This window comes from Desmodus rotundus, chromosome 11 (genome assembly GCF_022682495.2).
Source record: "Desmodus rotundus isolate HL8 chromosome 11, HLdesRot8A.1, whole genome shotgun sequence".
NCBI lineage: Eukaryota > Metazoa > Chordata > Mammalia > Chiroptera > Phyllostomidae > Desmodus > Desmodus rotundus.
In genome coordinates, this window is record NC_071397.1 from 11,778,946 (window position 1) to 11,801,858 (window position 22,913).

At 42.6% G+C, this 22,913-nt stretch overlaps 1 protein-coding gene across 7 annotated transcripts in view; it reads left to right on the forward strand.

The window, feature by feature from the left end:
* Positions 1–22,913, forward strand: part of RUNX2 (RUNX family transcription factor 2) — a 315,354-nt gene that overhangs the window by 142,809 nt on the left and 149,632 nt on the right. For 5 of the 7 annotated variants that reach the window (XM_053913595.2, XM_071219668.1, XM_053913597.1 and 2 more), the window contains one exon: positions 12,058–12,231. The exons of the other annotated variants lie outside the window; for them this stretch is intronic. In XM_053913595.2, coding sequence (XP_053769570.1) covers positions 12,058–12,231 — 174 coding nt within the window. The remainder of the gene's footprint in view (positions 1–12,057; positions 12,232–22,913) is intronic. 7 annotated transcript variants of the gene reach the window in all.

Here is a 22,913-nt window from a genome sequence, read left to right on the forward strand (position 1 = left end):
ATGTGAGCAAACCCCAGTGGCTTTGGAATGAAGAGGTGGAGCTTCCAGTTCCTTATTCAGAGTTCACAGAAGATAAGACTACCGGGATTAACACAATAGACTCCCTTTATTACACATCGCTGAATAAAGCAATTATCTGTCTATCAAGACTATAGTAAATTGTGCAACAGCATTAGGAAGCGTAGATGGGTAGGCGGATAAATGCTATCCCATCAGAAAAGGGTGCTGATATATGAGGGAATCCTTTGAGTTTAACTTGTAAACTGTTTTATTTTGGAGTTTATATCACGTTACCGTTGCAACTTAGAGAAATGATCTTTCTTAAAAAAAATATATACTGTTGACGACATTTTTCAGTTACTTACCCATCTGAATTTTATTAAGAGGGTTATTTCAAAGACATCTCCTGTTTAATCATGTTTAAGCAATCTGTTTAAGACCTGTTGTGTAGATGTAAACACAATAGTCCTTTAATGTAGTAAAACGGACTTCTGACAGACAGCACGTAACAGGCATCCATCCATTATTACTTAAGCTGCTGTTTCTTCCATGCCTGACCTGAAAGGGTAACCACGGCTCAGCTGACGGTGTTCGCTGGGTAGGCACACTGACATGCGCCATAGCCCTGTCTAGCAAGCAGAGAATTGCAGAGAGGCAGACAATTGGAGGGGCCTTAGACGAGATTAGAACTAAGCACCTTAAATCAGTTTTAATGTCTGTGTTTACGTTTCCTTCTTCTTCATTCCTTTAAGAAAGTAATCAGGTTTCGCAAGCGTTAAGAAAACCACCTCTTCTTGCCAGCTGGACGAGGTCCAGTTTAAGCAAGAAATTTTCCCCCCTTTTCCCTGTCTTTTTTCTTTTTTCTTTCTATATGATCTTCACTGCCATTCAGCACAGCAAGACCAGGCGGTGGGAGCTGGCTGACTTTTTCCTTGGTTATTACTTTTTAACATTTACTTCCTGTTACAGAAACAGGAAAATTGAAAATGATGTTCTGCTGCTGTAGCAGCAAATGTCAAGAGAGGAGCCTTTTGCACATTTTAATTACCTCTATGGAGTGCTTCATGTTTTGTTTTGTTTTGTTGTGCTTAAAACGCGCACACACACACAGTCACATAACATGCACAAAGCCATAACAATGAAAGAGAAACAGAGAAGATCACATGCTAAGGAAATTCAGCCAGGACCCAGGAACTGCGTGGCAGTCTGTAGGCTGATGGTCACTGACTCTTTGAAGAATAATGCCATCCATTTCTAGCTGGGTTATTGGCAAATAAACAGTCATGCTTTTTGCTCAACTATGGAAACTGCCATTTCTATTGCTCAAAACGTTACTATTAAAGAATCTTTACGTCTCTCAGTGGGGTCTCCATAAACCCAGCAACACAAAACTGTGGTGTGTGTGAATATATTGTAGTAAAAGAGGGCAAAGGAAATGTTTTCAAAACTCAAACACTCACGTTTTACTAAGTTTTGGGAGTAACGTGTAGACGTAGAGAAAGAGGTCTTTGTGCATTTCCCAGAAACTGAAGGGAGAGATGCAGCGGATGGCTCAGGATGCTGTGGATGTTGGGCTGTAGGTGGTAGGAGAACAAGATGTGTGTGATAAAATGGAGTCAGACATAGGAGATGTAATGCAATAAAATCTCTGACTCAGCCTCTCTGCTTTTTCCTATTCTGTTCTTTCTAGATCTCTTTTCCTCAACCTTTTTTCTTCTTTCCTGGTGTGGTAGCCTGGTACACGAAAAAAGAGGGCTGAGGCTTCCGAAGTCTCTGCCTACTTCCATGACTTCAAACTCATCTTTTTCCAGGCATCAGTTAACTTTTCTAAAACGAAGAACATGGTCTGGTGCGATCCATGTTCTCTTCCAACTTTGAAAAATTCAGATTCATATAATTTTACTTTGAATGGGCTAAAGAGGGAAAGAAGTGTGGAAACAATAGGCAGAAAAAGTCAAGGGGAGCTGAATTGGAACTGGGAAGAAAGTGCCAGGGAATTGGAAGGTAAAGAGGCAGAGTGCAGTAGAGCTGTACTGGGACATGGGAGGGAGCCTGCGGTGAAGTCAGCCAGCTTCCCTGTTAGCTCTTGCCTCCCCTGCCTGCAAAAAGTATTACATCTCCTCTTGTATATTTCCACTCTGCTTTCATCTTTCTTTAAAAAATTTTTAATCCTGTTTTTCTTTGTACCTTCCATGAGTTTTTTTTTTTAAGACGTCTCAAGCTTTTAAAGTCCACTATTTCAAGAAGGAAGAATTATATTCTAAGCAAATGTTTATTAGAAGCTCCCCCTGACGTGTGACGGATACTGGCACGGTGCAAGGGCCCTGTCCTTTCTTCCAGCTGCTTTACTGTTTGATCGCTGTGATTGGCCACAGCCTAAAAACTAAGTTATAAAGGAGCTCGCATTATATACATGCAAATTAAAATCCCCCAAGTTTTTAATTTGTATATTCATGGAAAGATCTTGAATTCTTTAACCTTTAGAAGCCTACATTTTGAAAGAGGCTGTCCTTGAACAATTTCTCTCACACATATTTGTATTTTAAAAATGACTGCATATGAGTTTGGGAGAGTGCACTTTTTACTCTGATCTAAACTGATCTAAACGGGTGCCTTTTATTATTAAAAGAAAGCAAATTCAGCTTTTACATTTTTTTTATGAACTGGAGTTCTTAGAATATTTCTATGGAGTCTATGGCTTAACTATGTAATTATGTCTCTTGAGTAGATTATGTTTTTCTTCCCATAATTATGTTTTTACCCAGGAGACTGGAAGGCTTCAGACCTCTCTTGGGTGAAATTGTTCTTCCTCTCTTCTTCCTTGTTTAACTCTGAGTTCTACATGCCTGACTGTGTACAAGGGCTGAAAGAGGGCTCTTGAAGATTCGTGGTAATGGCCATGATTTTTTTTCCTTTAGAAATTAGTTTATATATGAAGAAGAGCCTTAAGAGAGAGGTTCTGTTCATTTTGCAATGCCATCAGCGAAGAATCTCCTGGAGGAGATTTGTTTATGATCTGTGGTCCTCTGTCTGAAGCCACACACACTCAGTGCTCTGGGCTGTCTTCTTTTCACAGGCTGTCATGTGAGCTCTGGAGCCCCTGAACAGATCACAGTGCTGGGCTGCTCATTTCCAGTGGCTCCGAGGAGTCAGAGGCCTTAAACATGAAGATGGTTTCTTAGTCCAGTTCATTATTTTAGTCCAGAAATAGTTTTGACCTGAACCAGACAGCATACTCTTAGGAAAAAAGATGACTCAGCAGCCTTTCCCAGCAAAGATTATAGACTCATCAATTTTACTGTGGGAAATGTTTCCCAATAGCCAGCCTTTCTTTCCCTTCCTCTCTGCCTTTTACTGGACAAAAGGAGAGATAATTCTAAATTTAACAGTGTTCTTATGTATTAATCCAACAGGCATTTGTTATCTGCCTTCCCTTTGCCTAGGCTCCAAGTTAGACTGAAGAAGTGACACCCATCCCCAAGGGGTTCATAGTCAAGTCCAGGAGAACCTAAGATAATAGGGTTTGAAATTTTATATACATATTTTATATCAATTCATAGTAGCTTAATGCTTACTGAATGCTTACTACACTTAAGTATAACCATGTGTAGTAGACAAAAAACAGTTGTAGCTGCTCTCAGCTTGCTAAGATAGAAACCAGAAGGATTACTGAGACCCGGAGACGGAAAAGACCAGAACAATGCAATAACTCAGTTGAGACTGGGAAGGGATGTGGCCAAATGGAGATGATAGGCAGAGGGTATTCTTTGTAGAGGAGACAGCTCGGGCAACCACAGGGACTCCGAAGAACTGTGGATAGTCCGATGTGAGTAGAACGTTGGCCAGGAGCAGTGGAGTTGTAGCCGTTGGAAATGAGAGCGACACATTACAACGAGACCCTATTTTCCAGGTCCTTGTTTGCTGGGGGGCAGGGGGCTGTTTAATTCAATAGACAGTGCAACACAAAACTGATAGATTTTGAGAAGGTAAGTGACATGAATGGTAGGATTTAGGGACTGAAAGGATTTTAAAAATTATGGAAACTAACTTCATTTTTGTTAGTTCCAGAGAATTCCATTAAATCCCTTCCTGTGATTATACAACTAGTTGGTGCCCTTTCAAAAATGCCAGGCTGCTGCTGGCATTAGCCACACCAGACTTAGGTTAGGAGTGGTTCTGGTGGGAAAGGAAAGCAGGGGCCCATCCTCGTGGAAACTGTAGGAATGGGCTTCACTGGAAAGGCTACACCTAAGCTGGATTTTGAGCCTGGGAGACTAGAAAGTGGTGATATTAATGGAAATAAGGAAATTAGAGGGAAAGCTGGTTGGGACTGTTTGTAGTGGAGAGTATGGGGTGTGTCAGGGAGAGGCAAAGGGCTTAACTAAACATTACAGGATTACGAGAGTAGAGGTCTTTGATTTTGAGACGTTTACAAACCACCAGTGAAATGTAGTCATTTGAAGGTAGACGGAGAAGAGTTTCACTTTTGTCAATAGTATTTCCATCTTCACATCTATTTAAAAACGCAGAAAATCAAGGTTTTTAATCTAGAGCCTCAGTGGTTATAAATTATTAGGACCCGAGCTTTGCACGGCTTCCCTAAGAACTCACTCGAGTCTGTGATCTTCCCTGTTGTATTGCTTTTGCTGGAAACCATTGAAACCGAAGTCTCTTAAGATATACTAAGGCTCCTCCTTTGTAGTGTAATTCCAAATGGGATTGAATTATGACTTTAAGATTAGTCAGCATATTCGCTAATCCCTCCCTGCAAATGCACCTCAATGTTCAGGGTAGAGACATTGGAACTGAAGGCATCATTCCCCTCCCCCCAACTCCTGTGGAAGAAGCAGCTCTGTTTCTGTCTAACTAATTTACTCAGAAACGTGGTAATCCTGATGCAAGTCCTTTTCTCTCTTCCTTTTTACTCGGAGGATTACTGTCACAACATTCTTAAATGGTTATATCCTGTGGCTTTAGCCCTAGAGTGTTGGACCAGATTTCATTGTGTCACCTACTTGCTGACAGCAAAATTAGTTAACATCTCCCTGGTCCCCCCTCTCCTCCAGGGGAGCCTGACAGCACAGCAGAGGACACTCATGGTTGCCAAAGTACCATGTTATTGGTCTGGGAATAAAAAGGTCTCTCTTAAAAGGGCAGTTCCCACACATACTGGGTAATATAAAAGAATTAATGTGCAGTTGTAAAACTAGAAGTGTCAACTGATTGGAAGAATCTGTTGAGATTAATTAGTAAATATGCTGCCACTATGGGAAACAGTATGGAGATTCCTCACAAAATTAAAAATAGAGCTGCCTTGCGATACAGCATTTCTGCTTCTGGGTGTTGATCCAAAGAAGCCACAAAGTAATTTGAGAAGATGTATCCACGTCTATGTTCATTGCAGCATTATTTACAATAGCCAAGGTGTGGAAGCAGCCTAGATGTTCATCAATAGGTGAGTGGTAAAGAAGATGCAAGATATGTGTAATGGAATATTATTCAGCAATAAAAAAGAATAACATCTCGCCATTTGTAACAACATGGATGGACCTAGAAAGTATTATGCTAAGTGAAATAAGTCAGACAGAGAAAGACAAATACCATATGACCTCACATGGGGAATCTAAAAAAAAAAATCAGGGAATAAGCAAAATAAGATAAAAAGAATAGTGTACCTCTGTTTAATTTCACATATGTGTTCAGCACCATCTTGACTCACAAGATATTAATTATCATGCTTCTGTCATTTGCCCTGAAGCTAGCTTTCCTCCTTCCTTCTTTTCTTATCAAAATTCTACTCAAGCCCTGACTGGTGTGGCTCAGTTGGTTGGGCATCATCCTGAAAAAAGCGAAAAGTCACCAGTTTGAGTTTTGGTCAAAGTACATGCCTGGGTTGCAGGTCTGGTCCGTGGTTGGGGCGTGTGTGAGAGGACCCGATCGATGTTTCTGTCACACACTGATGTTTCTCTCCCTCTCTCCCTCCCTCCCCCTCTCTCTAAAAATAAATAAGGTCTTTAAAAAAAATACCACTCAAGCTTCAAGGGCATTGTGATCTCATTAGTGAAGATCTCCTGTTTTAAGTCACTATCACTTGCTCCTCTCTTCTTCCTTTAGATAACACTTTATTATTTTTTAAAGCTTTTTGTGATGAAAAAGTTTAAACATACATTGAGAGATTATACTTAAGAAAACCCTATATGCTCACCTTATTTTATAATTAATAACATTTTCCTGTATTTGCTTTCACTGTTACTTTGCTGAAATATTTTAAAGCAAATACTGGACATCATGACACTTAACCCCTAAATACATCAGTTAACCCTTCTCAAAGATAAGGGCATATATTGACATAATCACACAAGCACCCATCCTTAATATTTTGAAATAGTCCTTGTTCATATTTACTCAACCGACTCCCAAACCATAACATTTTAGTGTTTGCACTCACCATAGTCTTTTTCTGTTATACTGAGTTGCTTGCCTTCCTTCCCTACTAGACTGTGAACTGCTTGAGGGTAAGGATATCATCTTACACATTTCCTCTCCCGTCCCCTTTATAATGCCTGGTGAGACTTGCATGTAGCAGGTGCCTGGCACACTAGCTGGACTGGCTGACCTGAATGTGGACATGGTACTGATTTCTGATTGATTGATGCTCTATTACACATCTACCTTTTAACTTCATTTATTTTATTTAAAGATGTGTCTTCGTGATTCCCAGGATACAAGTAGGGACCTAGTAAAAAAAGCGAGTGCCCAAATGGGTTAAAACACTGCTATACAAAGATGCCTAGTGGTCAGCAAAATGACCCTGCTGGGCCACATTAGGGGGACCGGCCATGGCATGCTACCCCGCTGAGGCAGCGGGTCTTTCAGATCTTTGTAAAAGGTGCCTTGTTTTTGAAAGGTGCACTACTCTTTTGTATGTGTATTTGGGCATCCTTCACGCTAAGTGTGAAGTTCTGGCTGGGGACCATCATAGGTCCCCAAACTTGTGAAGCTGCTCTCAGTCAACTTGCACAGAAATGGGCAAGACGAGTCCCACTGCAGCGGCCAGTTCATTTTCATAGTTCACATACCACAGTCTTCACGTGCCAGTTTCAGATGTATGAGTGTTTTAGGCGGAAGTTCTCATGGCAGCATTGCTAACTTGCATTGTGAGGTAGTTGCTCTTGGACTAAGAGAGCTGGGTGGGGAAGAACGGGACAATTAGACGGACTGTTGCTTCATGGCTTAGCAGTTCCTCCCGGGCCTTCGCTCTAAGGATGTGTGAATGCCGTGACCTTTGGAGCGTGCTTTCTTCTTGTGCCCCTGAGTTTATTGCAACAAAAGCCATATTCAGCCACACACACTCAACTTTTTGAGGAAAAATCTGGTCTGAAAACTTTTTGTTTCCATTTCAAACTTACTTTCGATGGTGATTTCCACTGAATGGCTGATACCGCACTGGTATAATCTAAAACAAGCTCGTTGGCAATGGGAGGGAAAAGAGTCGAGGACCACCGTCAGCAAACCTGAGTTCTCATCTTGCCACTAACTATGTGACTTTGCATGAGTCACTTCCCCTCTTGGGGACTCAGGTTCTCAGGGTCCTCGTCTATGAAAGAAGTACATTGCTCTAAGATTTAGAGGCTAAATCATTTCTGTTGTCGTGTTTACCTCTGTGATTCAAAATGACTTGCAGTAGTGCTTAAGAGAGATAGTGAGAGCACACGGGACTTTTCCAGAAAGAAAGCATACTTTCCCTCGAACGCCCTTCAGGAAAGTTCCTTAGGAAGTACTGGTAAGGGCTGATCTCTACAAAAAGGCTTTGCCCACTGGGTTCACTAGATTGCCAAATAAGAAAAGAAGAGTTTCTGGGGAAAAGATAGTGTTGTAATCTGATATTCTGGGCCAGGAAAATTTCTCTCCACCAAGACTTTCATCTAAAAGAGAAAAATACTGACTTGTTCATTTATTACATAAATATTTGTTGAGCACCTACTGATGTGCAGACAATGAACTAGATTGTGAGGAAACAGCTGTAAAGTAAACAGGGCGCTCATTCTCCTGGACTTAGAGTCTCGCATGTGAGAAAAATCGATACACAAGCTAATTGCAGATGGTGGTAGCAGCCATACAGGAAATAAAGAGAGGGTGTGCTTGAGAGGGAGGAAACCCACTCTGGGCGTAGTAGGCAGGCAAGGTCTCTCATAGGAGGTGGGGTTCACCCTGAGGCCTAAGGGATGAGAAGGAAGCTGGCTGTACAGATTATCGGGGGAGAGCATTTCAGGAATATGGAAAGGTCTTGGGATAAGAAACTAAAAGGAGACAGCGCCCGATGGCCAGAGAGAGAGAAAGGGTTCCTGGACTAGGGTTGTACTGCTGGAAATGAGAGAACTGAATAGATTTGAGATATGCATTCAAGATGGAAATGATAAGACTTAGTAATGGGTTGGATGTGGGGAATGATGGGTAAGGGGAAATTGAGGAAATGTCTAGGTATTTGTCTTAAGCAATTGAGTGGCTAGTACCATTTACTGAGATGAGAGACTCATAGGGAGGAGTGGCGTTTTGTTTTTTGGATAGAAGAATAAAGAATTTTGTCTTAACTATACTGCATTTAAGAAAGCTTTGAGACATCCCAGGGGAGAATCAAGTAGGCAGTGAGATACACAAACCTGGAGCTCAGGGCAGAGGTCAGGGCCCACCCCAGAAATGGGGCAGTCATTGGTGCGAACAGGTGGCATTAAGAGCATGGGACTGAGACACCCGTGGGCACTGGTTCCCCACCTCAGCTGTCCACTGGACCCACTCCCACATATTCTGATTTAATTGAACCGAGGTGGGGTCTGGACACTCAAATTTTTCAAAGTTCCCTAGAGAGCTTTTTTTTTTTTTTTTTTTTTTTTTTTTTAATCCAGCTAAGGTGGAAGAGCCACTGCTCAAAGGAGAAAGTGCACCTCTAGAAGAGCATCCAGGACCAAGCTTTTACATAGTCTTAATGTAACACGAGAGGTTTCCACTCTTTTACTAATGCTCTTATCCTGCCAGGAAGACCCAGGCCTCGGCTCTTCCGTTGAGGTTTAGTTCTCCCTGCACCCTGGGGGCAGTACCCTGTCTCCGGTTTAAGTCAGCGTGCCCTGTGTCCTCCGTGGTCTTGATTTCTGAGGGGATTGCTTGGGTGCTGAGGATTTAAGTACATCTTCTTTCAGCCAATCATTCAGGTGTTACCCTGATGTGGTTTAGTGGTAGTGGGTAGTTGTCACTCTTGAAAGACAAAGGACCTGTTCAGCTTTTGTTGTTCCTCGTGCTGTATGAATTTTGTTGTGGTCGTGGTGGTGGCTGTGCGGGGGCAAACGTCTACAAGGAAACACGCGTGTTCTTTGTGTCTGTGCAACCACAGATAGGTGTCTGCTGAATTGCTCTCGGGTGTGTGGAGGTCCTTGGTAGCTCCTCTTTGAAGGTAATTTCCAAAAGGTCGTTGAGGCTTTTAAAATTTCATCTGCTCTTAAATTTTTCACACTCATCAGCGCTTCTCAAGTCCTTTATTTTTGCCTCTACCTCCTGTTACTCCTCTGAAGCATGGGGCTAAGAGAAAATAAAAGTGTACTCACACATCCATATGCTGAGCTCAAATCTCATACGGTCTCCATGAAAACCTAATGAAAAGGCTGTAGAAAGCAGAGGCAAAGCTTATTAAATTTTCTTGTGACCCATGGCCCACATAAAGTCCCACTGAATAAAGGAACCATGCAAGATCATGTAGCCCTCCCCTTAGCCCTCAGGGAATCTGCCATTCCAAAAATATGGCCTATTAAAAAAAATAACTTCCAGGGACAATTCCATAAGCTTTCTTGTTAATGTTTACAGCTGTATCAACATCACACCAATACTTTTTTTGTATGCGTGTGAGGAACAGAATCCCCAGATTTAACTGTGACAAGTCCTATATAATTCCCTAATCGTGAAACTAGTTAGACACAGCGAGATGTATTGATGGAAGTTTGTTTAGGGTAATGGGTGAGCTATTAACTTTGTAATTGAATCCTTGCTGCTGCTTCTACTTGCTTTGAAAACCAGCTTTGACACTTCACAGGGCTTAGTTCTTAGGTATCCCACTTTGTCGATCCGGGTGTTTTTCAGTCTTCCATAGCAGCCGGGAGAGGAAGGGGAGAGAAAGCTAGAATGCCAACATTGATGGAACCACACGATGAGTGGACAGCTTAGTCAACCAAGACAAGAACCGTATCGCAGTCCAGGATGAGCTAGTCATAGCTGAGGACCATGGGGTTGTTTTACCTCTATTGGGCTCAGTTGCTTCATCTGTGAATACCTTACTTGCCAGGGTCTAGGAGCTGTTTGGGGTATTCTCTAAAGGTTCTCAAGAGTTCTAAACTCTGTTTGTAATCTAGATAAAAGTCCTAAGTGGTGGAAAACACAGCCATCAACAAACAATGAATTACCCTATTTTTTTCTGGTCATTTTCCTCCTGATCCTAGTCCCTCTGTTTTAGCAGGATGCCCCAAACTTGTACTGGCAGGAAATAGGGTGGTGGGTGCATTTCAGTTAATGGGTCTAGTTGGAACATGTTTGGCTGTGGAGACAGCTACACTCATATTACCAAGCCTTGGCTTCCTGTCTGTTTTCTTTGGGCTGGGTAGGCAATGAAAAAGGAGACAGGAAAATACATTTTGGGGCAAATAAAATAAGGAATTTGTCTTATGAAGACAGCTTATAGTTGGGAAATTCTAATATTCAATTTAACCCTCTCCTGATATTCCTCTTGTCCTATATACTAAGTGGGAGATGTTCTTGCTGCCCATAAAATATACCTTCCCGTTCTTGAAGGTTCTTAACAATCCTCCTTCAATGTTAGTTTTTTCTTTTACGGATATTAATCCCCATTCACTTAATCACAAGGCAAATTCTTATTCCAGTCTTCTTAGTGGCTCTTTAAAGCAGCTCCAGTCACTTAACATTTTACTAAAATGTTGGGGAAACGTACTAGGACGTCAGCGGTGTGTGGAAGAAGGAGTAAGGAGGTGGAAGAAGGGCCCGCAGTGCATTTCCGTGTATGTGTTAGTCATCGTGTGCTGGCTCACTGCGTCACAACTGTACAGATTCACACTCGGTTCATGTAGCACCAACACAATATTGTAGTGTTTATTAAGTATGATTTGAGGATTTTTAAGAAGTCTTAGTACCTTGGTTATATTTTAATTTGTATATTGCCTTTTAACATCGAGAATTCCTTGGATTTTAGACTTGAATAAACTAAAAGAGAGACAAAGTTTTGTTCTGTTTTTTTTAAACAATGGATTCTCACATTCACATGGTAACCCAAAGGGTATTTTTCAGTTTCTTTTACAAAACCACAGTGCTAGATTTTAAATAAAAATGCATTCTTTGTGATTTAATATAGTTTATTATATGTCCTCTGGCTTTGGGATATCACAAAATTCCTCTTGAGAATTTGAGTTTCTGGGCCTATATTCCTGTTTTTTTCCTTTTAAAGGGGTTCTAGGATTGAGTTTTAATTTTTCAGAAGAGAGTCTCAGTAAGGTATTCATTGTAACATAAAAAAGAAAAAGTCACTATCGTCATCACGGAAATTTCTCTTTGACAAACGTGTCTCTGTTTCTGCCCCAAGGTGGGGAGAGTAGGTGTCACATGCACAGACTCCGAACTTTCAGGGAGGCTTTGTCCTTCATGCATCAAGAGAACACACCCCGGTACCCAGTCACCTTTCCCTTCCTCTCTGAAGAGGGGAGAAGAGGCACCCAGAGAGTTCCTCTTGAGCTCCAGCATCCTGGCCTTGCTACTGGTGCTGGACTCTGAGTCACCCTCTGGGACCCTCAGCTCCCCGTTTATAGACTAGAACCAGGAATGCTTGCCTCTAGATGATGCTTATAAAGCAATTTGAAATGGAAGGCTTTATGTAGACACTTCATTATGAATACCAGTTTTGATAATTCCTTGGCTTAAACCCCCGGTTTGTATGTTCACATATCTATTTAGCATGGTCAATTGTTCAGCTAATTAATATGCTTTTATTTTATGATTTGCTGTTTCCAGGGCACAGACAGAAGCTTGATGACTCTAAACCTAGTTTGTTCTCTGACCGCCTCAGTGATTTAGGGCGCATTCCTCATCCCAGTATGAGAGTAGGTGTCCCGCCTCAGAACCCACGGCCCTCCCTGAACTCTGCACCAAGTCCTTTTAATCCACAAGGACAGAGTCAGATTACAGGTAAGACAGACTCCTAGGGTTCACTTGCACAGAATCTGGCAGGCTGGGGGTGAGGGGCTACCAGATGAGACGTGTTCACTTCAAAACTCCTGGACCAATGAAGTGGCTGATTATTAAAGAATCAAGACTTGAAGACACTGGCCTTCTTATTTATAAAAAAAAATTCCAGTATTCAGTAACTGTGGGATGGAGTGTGGGTGAAGTTCCTACTGATGCTGGATTCGGTAGCCACGTCAGTCTGCATACGGGTGGAACGGTAATGACTATGTTCTCGGGGATAATGTTTGTTACAAGTTTCTGTGCTGTGTCCAGGTGGTGCCGGGGAAACATCACACCCTCACTATTAGAAAATTAGAGTCACCGTCTCAGATTTGGGCTTAAATTTCTTTTATGTATAACTATTTCATTAAGTTTTCTTGAAAATTGCCCAGGGCAAACAGGAAGCCTTGATTGGTGGTTACAAGGCAAGGTCAATGAGCGGCTCATCGGGCAGCCCCAATTTACTTCTGATTTCACATTTAACTCTGTTTCCTCAAGCGACATTTCTCTTTATACATTCCAGTAAGCTGCTTACTTTACCTTTATTCTTAAAAATTAACATCGGCATTGGATTACAGACTAATTCACATTTGGTGCATTAAAGACGCCCAGCTTTTTCTTTTTTTCCCAATCCCACTTGTACAAAAACAGATCTTATTTTAGCACTCGTCTGCTTGCTTTTAGGTCATGCTAACAAGAGAGTGTGTTAATCATCGGAGAGCTTTAATTTGCAGATCACAAGTATTGGGAGCCGAAAGACACTCTGCAGTCATCTGGCTGCTATTGTTGGCAGAGGTGGACTAGAATAGAGGGGAAAATAAACCAAAATGTACAGTAAACTCTCACAGTGGATATTTTTTAATGGTTAGGTTTTTATCTATAGTGGTTAGGTTTAAGTGGCCTCAGTGGTTTATAAACATAATTGTTTATAAATTCAATGACCTCCCTTTCCTTCTCTCCTGCCCACATTAGTCATATGTCTTCTCGGATATTTACTTAGTGTAGGTTTCTATGGATATGTGAATATGAGTCTGAATATACCAGTATGCCTGAGTATCTGTTTTAAAAATAATAGAGAGCTATAAAAATAAAATATCTGAACACTGGAGAGAACCAGATATCTGTATCAGGGAAGAACCTTAGTAGTGCTCTGTGGAGGGTAGCTGCACCTTCGCCTGAATAAATCTCTAAGTGTTCGTATGTAGGAATCAAACAGTTAATGTATTTACTAGACATGTGTTCTTGATAAAAATGCAAACATGAAATTCACACTAATGTGAATTCGAAGCTTTACAGTTACAGGTGCCACTGCATTTAAGGTAGTGAACTTGGATCACTGATTAAAGCTCATAGTACCCGTCCTTCTGTCCTTACAGTAATCCTCGGACGGGGTGGGGTGTGTATGTGGAAGTCCATGTGCCCACATATAAAAGTGTTCATATATGATTTGTAAGGGGCTTATGATGGCTAGTTACAGATACTGATATATTCTAGTTCTTAATCGTTTGCTAATTATATTTTGCTAATGACTAAGGCTTTCAAAATGGTATTTGGAACCTGTGTGTTGCTAAACTCACTTAAGAAGATGCTTTTCTCAAGATTTTATCCTCAGACCTAAAGATGGCATCGTAAAATAGAATGAACCAAAAAGTTGTGAAGAAGAGCCACATTTTACCGGTGATGCCCCCTTCCCCCACCAGTGTGAGTGCAGAGAGGGTGGGGCAGGTTGATGCCAGAAGAGCATCTGAGCAGATTGGGGGTGTGGCCCCCTCCACAGACTGAGCTCTCTCCAGCTGTCAGCCTCTCTCCACCCTCCTCCATTTGGAAGCTCAGGAAGGTTCAGCTCCTTGCCTGCAGTTTTGCAGCCAGTGAGTGGCAGAACAGAATTCGATCTCGTGACTCCTAATGCAGTATGGGTTTTTCTTTTACAATACCATGCTGCAGCTCCGTCACGATCATTTAAAAATAATGTTTAAGTATTTGCTGGCTGTATTTCTAAACATGAAAATAGAAAACAAGTCTATTTCTAGGTACCGAGAGCTTTTTGGAATTCTATTACAAGGGTATTAGCTCTGTATTTTGGGATTACACTATAATAGAATTGATTTACAGATCAATCTTCTCACTTTTTTTTAACGCCCACAAGGCATTGGGCCCAACAGCTTTCTCAAACTTTCCAAATTTGCAGGTGCACACACACATGGGTGCCACTCCTCCCCTACTTCTGGCCACAGGCACTTTCTTTAACTGCTCCCCTGTTGTTAGTGGGGTAACACAAGCATGTGCCCATAACCAGGGATTTCTACCATGCACACTTCTACCATGACCCAAATTATGAGGAAAACCCCAGAACACCTGTAACAGCAGCACCTTCAAAGTAAATTGAATAGATTTTATTTTTTCTCTCTAGATTGATTTTCTTATTTATTAAGTATGATTTAGAGCCTGCCACATATAGAGAATTGGGTCTTGGGTAATATGGGGAGAGAAGAAAAGGTCTCTCCTTGAGTTAAAGTCTAATTGAAGAGATGGTTACCTCTCTGTGTCCCAGACTATGATGCTGCCGTCCCTGGAGTGCACATTCTTCTCTCTGTGCCCCCTGCTTATCTCTTCTGCCTACAGTGGCCTCTGCCTACTGATCGGATCCACCCATCTTCTAGGTCACGGTTACCTTCTTCAGGAAAGCGTCCTGGAACCTTCATCTAGAAGGCTGCCTGTCCATCTTCTAAGCTGCAGTTGAGAGTGCCTTATTTTACAGCTTCTGTGAATTTGCTTTTTTCTACCGTGCTAGATTGTAAATTCTTTGAGGGATTTATTACAGGGACCAATTTTCTTTTATACCTCCTAGCATCGTGGTAGCATCTCATTAAATGTTGAATAAGTAAAAGTTTAGATGAGAAGCTGTCAGTGCAAGAAGGGCTGGCGTATCATGCCTGGTTAGCATTACCTGTTCTTTCTAATTTCCTATCCCAGGGTGTCACTGTTCCCTGGTGGTGAACAAGAACGGCAGAAATGACATTTCAATGTAGCACTTACATAGTTAAACCATTTGGTATCATTCTAGTTTTGGAACTACATAATTGCATGATTAGATTGAAATTCTACTGAAGAGCCTGTCTATAATGGATTTTGTGACTTTGTAATGTGCCACGTCTGTATTTCCAGTTCATGGAATCCTTTGGATGAAGACCTGTGTGACAAAAGAGGGCCCGATTAGCTCTCACTGGCTTGGCTTCTTTGATATCAAGCTCTTACCCCCAAACTGGAGCTAATGATCATGGCTGTATAGTCACTACTAGTTCTCGCACTTGCCAACATGAAAGGCAAGCCAAACTCCCAGAAGAGCAAAATGAAATTAGAAGTCATAAATTGAGGAAGTCCTAAGCACTTAGTGTTTCATATGATTGCTCTCCGGTGTCTCTCGCCATTCCTAGGGCCAGGGCTTCCAGCCATTCAGCAGGCTGGCTTCTTGGCAGTGCCGGTCTGACGGTGTCACTGTGTTGTGGGGCTTTAGTGACTGATGTTCTGTCTGAGGGCCCAGGGCCTCCTAACGGCTTCCTGAGGAAGTAGCTTCCTCTGTACCTTTTCTTATCTTTCAGGCACCTGGTGTCTGTCTCTGGGTGGTAGGAAACACCTACTGTGTTGCAAATGTCTCCTTTGGACGTAGAATGTGGCGACAGCTGTACAGTAGGGATAGTGTGTTAGGAGATGTCGCCCAGGGTAATCACTGTTTAAAACTCAGTGCTCTCCGGATGGACGAATGGCACCTTAAAAAAAGCTCACTCAGGCTGTTGGATGTGGTGGATCGGGACATTCATGTGACCTTTGGGGCAGGCATTGTGCTGTTCTGTTTCTCAAGTGAGTCCGATAGATGCAGTTTCTGCTCACAAGGAGCTTCCACTTTAGTGATAGATGATGTCAGTACATGGGTAATAAGCACACAGTAAGACAATTGTAGATTATAGTACATGTTTTTGAGAAAATAAAGTAGGGTAATGTGATAGCAATTTAGGAGGGGAAGAAGCGAACTTTGATTAGAGAGTTTGGAAAGGGTTCTTTGAAGAGCTTTGGAGGTCTGTGAGCAAGGGCATTTCAGCCAGCGAGAAGCTCACGCAGAGGCTCTCAGGAAGCAGTGCAGGTGGTGTTTACGGGACAGGAAGGTCAGTGCAGGTGGAACGCAGTGAACGAGGGGAATGGTACAGAAAGGCAGGCGGGGCTGGATTATAGTTCTCGAAGCTCTCACAGGGAGCGTGGTTGGGATTTGTTCTGAGTACAGTGGGGTGCTATTGCAGGGCGTGAAGCAAGAGAATATTATATGTTCTTAAAAAATCACTTTGGATGCTGTGTGAAACATAGATTATAAGGGGGCAATGGTAGAAGCAGGGTCATCATTTCGGAAGCTCCTGTGGTAGCCCAGGAGAGAGTTGAGGATGGGAGCACTTTTCTTTCTTCACAACTCAGATCCCATGCTGGTACCTCTGCCTGGTCTCTTCCCCCCTGAGCTGAGTCTGATGACAGTTGTTTGTTTACATGTCTTTCTCCTCCATCAGATTTTCAACTTTCAAAGTCTAGGGCCCGTGTTTGTTTATCTCTGTGCCCTCCTTGTCTTATATAGTGCATTCTGCTTGGTGACTTGGGTTTGGTGATGAATGAATGAACGGGTCATTAACTTCTTCGGGAAGTGTGCCCTGTTATTATTCTAGCCCTAATATTTTTCTAGTACCCATTTGATTGAATTACTATTAGCTGCACATTCACCGAATGTGCATCGTGTGCCAGGGACTGTTCTCCTGGGGTTTAACGCACACACTCCTCACCCGAGCTCTGTGAAATAGGTGGCTTTGTCATGAAAACTGAGGCTGAGAAGCGAGAACACTTGCCCAGGGTTCCACTTAACTTTAGTAAGTGGTAAATATAGGAATTAAATCCAGATATATCTATTCGAGGTAACATTTTTAGGAATATCTTGAAAAACAACTTGCCAGACATCATGCAGAATAACAATAATCTTATCAGCAGCCACCTTGACTGACATGAAGTTGCTTCTGACCAGTTTTGGTCTAGTTCTGTATTCCCTTGGAAAACAGTGCTCCTTGAAATATTAAGAGGATCTCAGCCAGTCCAGCCAGTTGGGCCTGGGCTGTGTCTATGCCTGGCTGTCCCAGGCCTGAAACATATACTAGTGTAACCCTTTTGAAAAATCGGAAGGTACAACTAAGAAGTGTGTGTCTCAGATTACTGTGTTATTCAGGCGCCAAGTGACCGCACGATTCTTTAATGTGAGACCATTTGGGAGGTGCCGTGGGCAGGGGTAGGGTGGTGGTGGCTGTGAGTGCGAGGGAGAAGGAACCCGTGAGAGGCTCAGGGGCTGAGCAGGAAGAAAGATTGCAGGCGTCACCAGTGTGAGAAGAGCTGTAGGACTGGGACAGTGGGAGTTAAGGGAGGTCTCACGCTTCATGGCCACTGTGGCCCTACTCACCTGCAGCCATCTTGTGTCTTAAGGAACTGAAATGACCACAGTCAAAGACAGGTTGTTGGAAGTACTGCTTTTATTTTGGTGGTGCCATGTTTTAACTTCTGAAATTACTGGAAAGTCTTGTCCTGTCTTCCTCCTTTCAAAGCTCCAGTAAATTTGCTGCTTCCATGCACGTGGGTGAACAGGAATTATTCTTAGAGGGTATTGCTGGTTCTAGTCTTTATGAAAAAATGCCACGGGTCCTGTGCGCACACGCTCTTTGACATCTGGCAGCCCCTTTCGAGGGAGAGCAGAGTTCATGTCCTGTCTGTGCTGGCTTTGAAGGATAAAACTCAGCGCGGCCCTGGGAAGGGCTGGTGGTCAGCACAGCATGCTGCTGCTTTACCTGTTAGCAGCATCCACAGATGACTTTCGTACAGGTCTCTGGACTTCTGTCAGTTGCAATGTCCTTACGAACTGAAGCTTTGGCTTTATTATGCTTCCAGAAAAACAGAGAGGGGTAATGTTCCAAGGAAAATTAATTTTTTGAGTTCCAAAATCTTGTTTTTATATAACTTCCCCCTATCTGGAATAGAAAATGCATAGTTAATATCTAATTGTGTTAAGAAGACTTCATTTCCTACATAATGTCTCACTTAATGTCTCCATTTCTAGCCTGTCTTTAGGTCTCTGCCCAGCGGAAATCTTTTCTTTCTCTAATTCTTTTTCAAAGCATTATCTTTCTCTTTTTAGTTTTTTATTTAGTTACAGCTTTACAGACATATATGTGTAAATGTTACATAGATGTATGCATATATTTTTCCTCTATTAGTTGCCTAAGGATCTCTGTTGCCCCCTTTCACCTTTTGCAATGGACTCCGGGCACACACAATGATCAGAATAGCAGGCTGACTTTGAAATATTCAATGTACAAGGCTAACCCAGGGATGCTCTTGTGGTGTATTTTGATGTTTAAACATAGACGGGCACCCGGAGCTTCAAACATAGAGTTGGTGTATATTGTTCTATGCAGTATTGCAAGCAACAACAATATTTTACATATATTATCAGTTTAAAAAGTATTTTCATTCCATTTTTTCCTTTCTATATACACAGAAGTATTTCAGGAATATAATTTTATGGTGCTACTCCCTAGGGCTTTGTTTATTTTGCTAAGGACTTGTTTTTTAGCTGTTTAAAAACCATTGGAAAAGACAGGTTTCACAGAAGAGTCAGTATCGTGAACGCTATTTAGTGAATAAGGAAACTTCGGCACCAGGAGATTTCTGAAACTCTCAGAGCTGAAACTAGAAATCAGGGACCAAGGAAGGTGAAACCTGACATGCTGGTTTAGGTGGTGAGTGGTTGAGGATGTAGGAAAAGGGCTATGAAGAATAATAAATGTTTGGAGCTGTCACTGGGGTGAATGGTGTGAAATGAAAATGACTTGGGTTGAGCATCTTGAGGACCCAGCTAAGGAGAGAGATTACTGGAAGAGCCAGCCAGCCCAGTGGCCACATTATCTCCTACAGGGGTTACAGTGTGTGAACACGAGTGGGCTCTGGTGTGGGGTGGATCTTCCATGAGAATGACACTTTGTCCTAGACACAGTACAAGTCAGGGAAACAAGGAAGATGTTGGGCCAGCTACCAACATGAGGGAATGTTCTGGAGGTTAGTAGGTTAAAGTAAACATGGCAGAACTTCTGAAGAGAAGTTGGCTCATCTTGTGGCCTTGGAGAAAGCAAAGGTTAGGAGGCAGGGTCTGGGCCCATCCAAGGTGGGAAGTAGGAGTGTCTGATGGAAAGGTTGAGGGTGGATGGGAGCCCCTGGCTATGCTTCAGCCATTTCTCCTATGAGAGATGGAGATCCCGCATCTTGCTCTGTCTTCGGCAAAGCTTCAGTTTGACACTGCCTCAAGAAGACAGCCCTCCAGCTCTGTCTGACCAGGGCAGGAGGGGTCTGTTTGTACTCTGTTAATACATCCCAAGATTGCATTAACTTTTTGCCATCCCCTCACCCCATTGCTTGCTGTCCAAGAAAGCTCCTCCTAGGGTAGGCTTCCTCCGTCCTGCCTTGGAGCTGACCAAATTCGGCTCTGTGCATTCGCTCCAGTTCAGTTGCACTGTGGCACTTTCACCCCCTCTCTCTACCTTGTCAGGGTTATTCTGTAGTTCCGGTTCTTCATCCAGTGTGCTGGCTAGCCCTTAAAACTTTGTCTCATCTCGAAACTTAAAAAGTGTGCTTCTAATTCTTCAAGACTTTGATGAAGATGTTGGATGCAATGTACCTCTCTCAAAGCTGACCTTGATCCATTTCAACAACCAGTATCAACTAGGGATAAATCAGGTTGGCCTTTGAACTAGCTATCAGTCACATTAGAGATAAGGCATATATCTTGCTTGGGTCAAGATACACAATAGGTAGATGAGCTTTCCTTTAATCTATTGTACTAGTAATCCTAAGAAACAAGTTTTAATGAACCCATTCTGCTTTCTTTTTTTTTTTGAAAGATTTTATTTATTTATTTTTAGACAGAGGGGAAGGGTGGAAGAAAGAGGAGAGAAACATCAATGTGTGGTTGCCTCTCACATGCCCCCTACTGGGGACCTGGCCTGCAACCCAGGCATGTGCCCTGACTGGGAATTGAACCGGCGACCCTTAGATTTACAGGCCAGCAACTCAATCCACTAAGCCACATCAGCCAGGGCCCATTCTGCTTTCTGATGGTCACTGTGGTGATCAAGGTGAAAAGTTCACAGTCTATTGCACACAGACCATTGAAAGTAACTTAAGGATTTTGGGACTTGTTGGAATTGCAAGTCACTTTAGTAACTTACTGGACTGCAAGCAAGTCAATAACAACAATGGCTCAAAAAAAAAAAACCCAAACAAAACCCTAACAAAAAACAATGGCAGATGGTCCCCAACTTATGATTGTTCTGCTTACAATTTTTCAACTTCATCATCGTGCAAAAGCAATACCTATGCAGTAGAAACCGTCTAGGCCATGATGCTCAATAAGTTAGGTATATTAAATGAATTTTTGATTTAGGATATTTGCAATTTATGATGGGTTTATCAAGACATAACCCCATCAGAAGTCCAGGAGCAGCTGTAGTTGAAACTTAGATTTTGCCAATAGCTGTGCCATTTTTCAGAATAAGGTAAATGGGGTGAAAGAATGTCAAACTACTAAATATTGTAGAGTAAACCTTAAAGGCATTATTTTCAAATAATTTAATAATTGTCACGTGGAGAAGTAATCCCAGAGAGCAAAGCTAAGCTCAGTAGTGAGTGGGGTTACAAGGAGACATATTTTACTTAATACACAGAAGAACTTTGTAGATCACGCTCTGTTAACTAGAAGCCCTTTGCCTACCAGTTGCCACGAATTCTTGCAACCTTGTGGGTATAATTCATCTTGGAGGAGAAACTTTAATGCGTTTAAAGCAGCAAATTGCTTTCCCTTATCTCCTTACCTCTCTCAGGCCTTAATTTCCTCTAAGCATGTTTGTTCTGCTCCTTCTATTTGAAAAAACATTCTTGATAGGGAAGATTAAATCAAAATAGTGTTGGGTAATTTTCTTTTATAACTGTCATCAGTAAAAATTATGGCCGTTGTTCTCAAACGTTGTTGTACATTAGCATCATCTGGGGAGCTCATTAAATGTACAGACGCCCCGACTTTACCTCTGAACCAGAATGCACCAGGTGGAGCCTGCCTAATTCACCGCTGCAGGCCCAAGGCCAGTTACCCGAGGCTTACCTTGCTCACCCAGAGCCAAGCCTGATCCAGCCAGGGGCGTCTCAGAAAGGCTCATTTTCATGGTCAGATGATGTGTGGGGGCAGCTAAGTGCCCTAGGCTCTTCCCAGTTGCCCGAGTGCAGCTCCTGGACTCCACCCCTGTGCCCATTTCAGCTTCTGTTTTCTCTCCACACCCTTCCCTGTGTGCCCAGTCCTGGACTGGCTTCCCCCTTGTTTCTGTTACGGTGCTGCCGGAGGGAGGTCTTAAACATGCACATCTGACTGTGTCACGCCGTACTTATAAACACCTCCGTGACCTTCCATTGCCCCTCCAGTGTGGCCCGGCAGGTTCTGCTTGGCCCAGCTCCTCCCTGCCTGCTCTCCAGGCCCACGTCACACTCTTTTGAACCTTTTGTCAGTAATCCAACCAAACTGGCTTTCTCAACTTCTCCCCAACACTATACGGCCTCAGTCCCAGGAACTTAATACATGCTGTTCGCTTTTCCAGAAGTTCTCCTATCCCCGCCTACGAGCTCCTAGATTTCTGTTTGTCATTCCGTTCTTGGCTTAGTCGCCACATCATTAGGGAAACCTTCCCTGACCCCCAGGCGTGGTTGGAGTCCCACTGTACATTCTTAGGATGTCAAGGGCATCTCATTTTTGCACTTCCCACAGTTGTACCATAGTTGATTATCAGTCTCACCTGCCAAACTGAACACTATGAGGGCAGAGGTTAGTTAGGTCCGTCTTTGCCATAACATCCCCAGTGCACCGGGCCAGAGTAAGCATCCAATAAATATTTTTTGAATGACGGATGAGTGACTGGAAGACAATTCTTAGAACCGTGGATACTGTCAGCTATCAGATAGCCAGAACCACCATGCCTGGGCCCTTCTATAACACACTGGATGTTGATACCAAGCTTATTTGAACCTGACTTTATTGTGCCCACTTCAAAACTGTGATTGGAACTGAGGGTCACATCCGTTGGCCAGGACCACCTCCCAGTCATATCTCAAGTTCTGGTCCTACCTGTTTGTAGTTTCTTCCCCTCTCCTTGCTGACTTTACTTTCAAGATCCAGGATGTGCCAAGGCTGAGGCCAGGTCAAGTGTGTGTGACAGGTGGTAGAACCTCTTGTTTCTTCCGTTAGGTTTCTTTTCTTTTCTTTTTTTAAATAAGGAAGTCCCCTCATTTGAGTTCCATTTAGCCAAAAATTGATGATAACTTAAAAGGCACTTCTCACTACTTTGTCCTAATAATTCAACTTCCTTCTGGATTTTCTTTTAACACTTTTCTTACAGGATATGATGTCTTAAGCTATACATACCATTTCTTATTCTCTTCCCTGTTGTTGTCTCCTGAGATTTACTAAGTTCCTCTTCTCCTATTGTAACATAACCTGTTGTCATGCCTGGCAGGCCCTACATAGCATCCAGTTT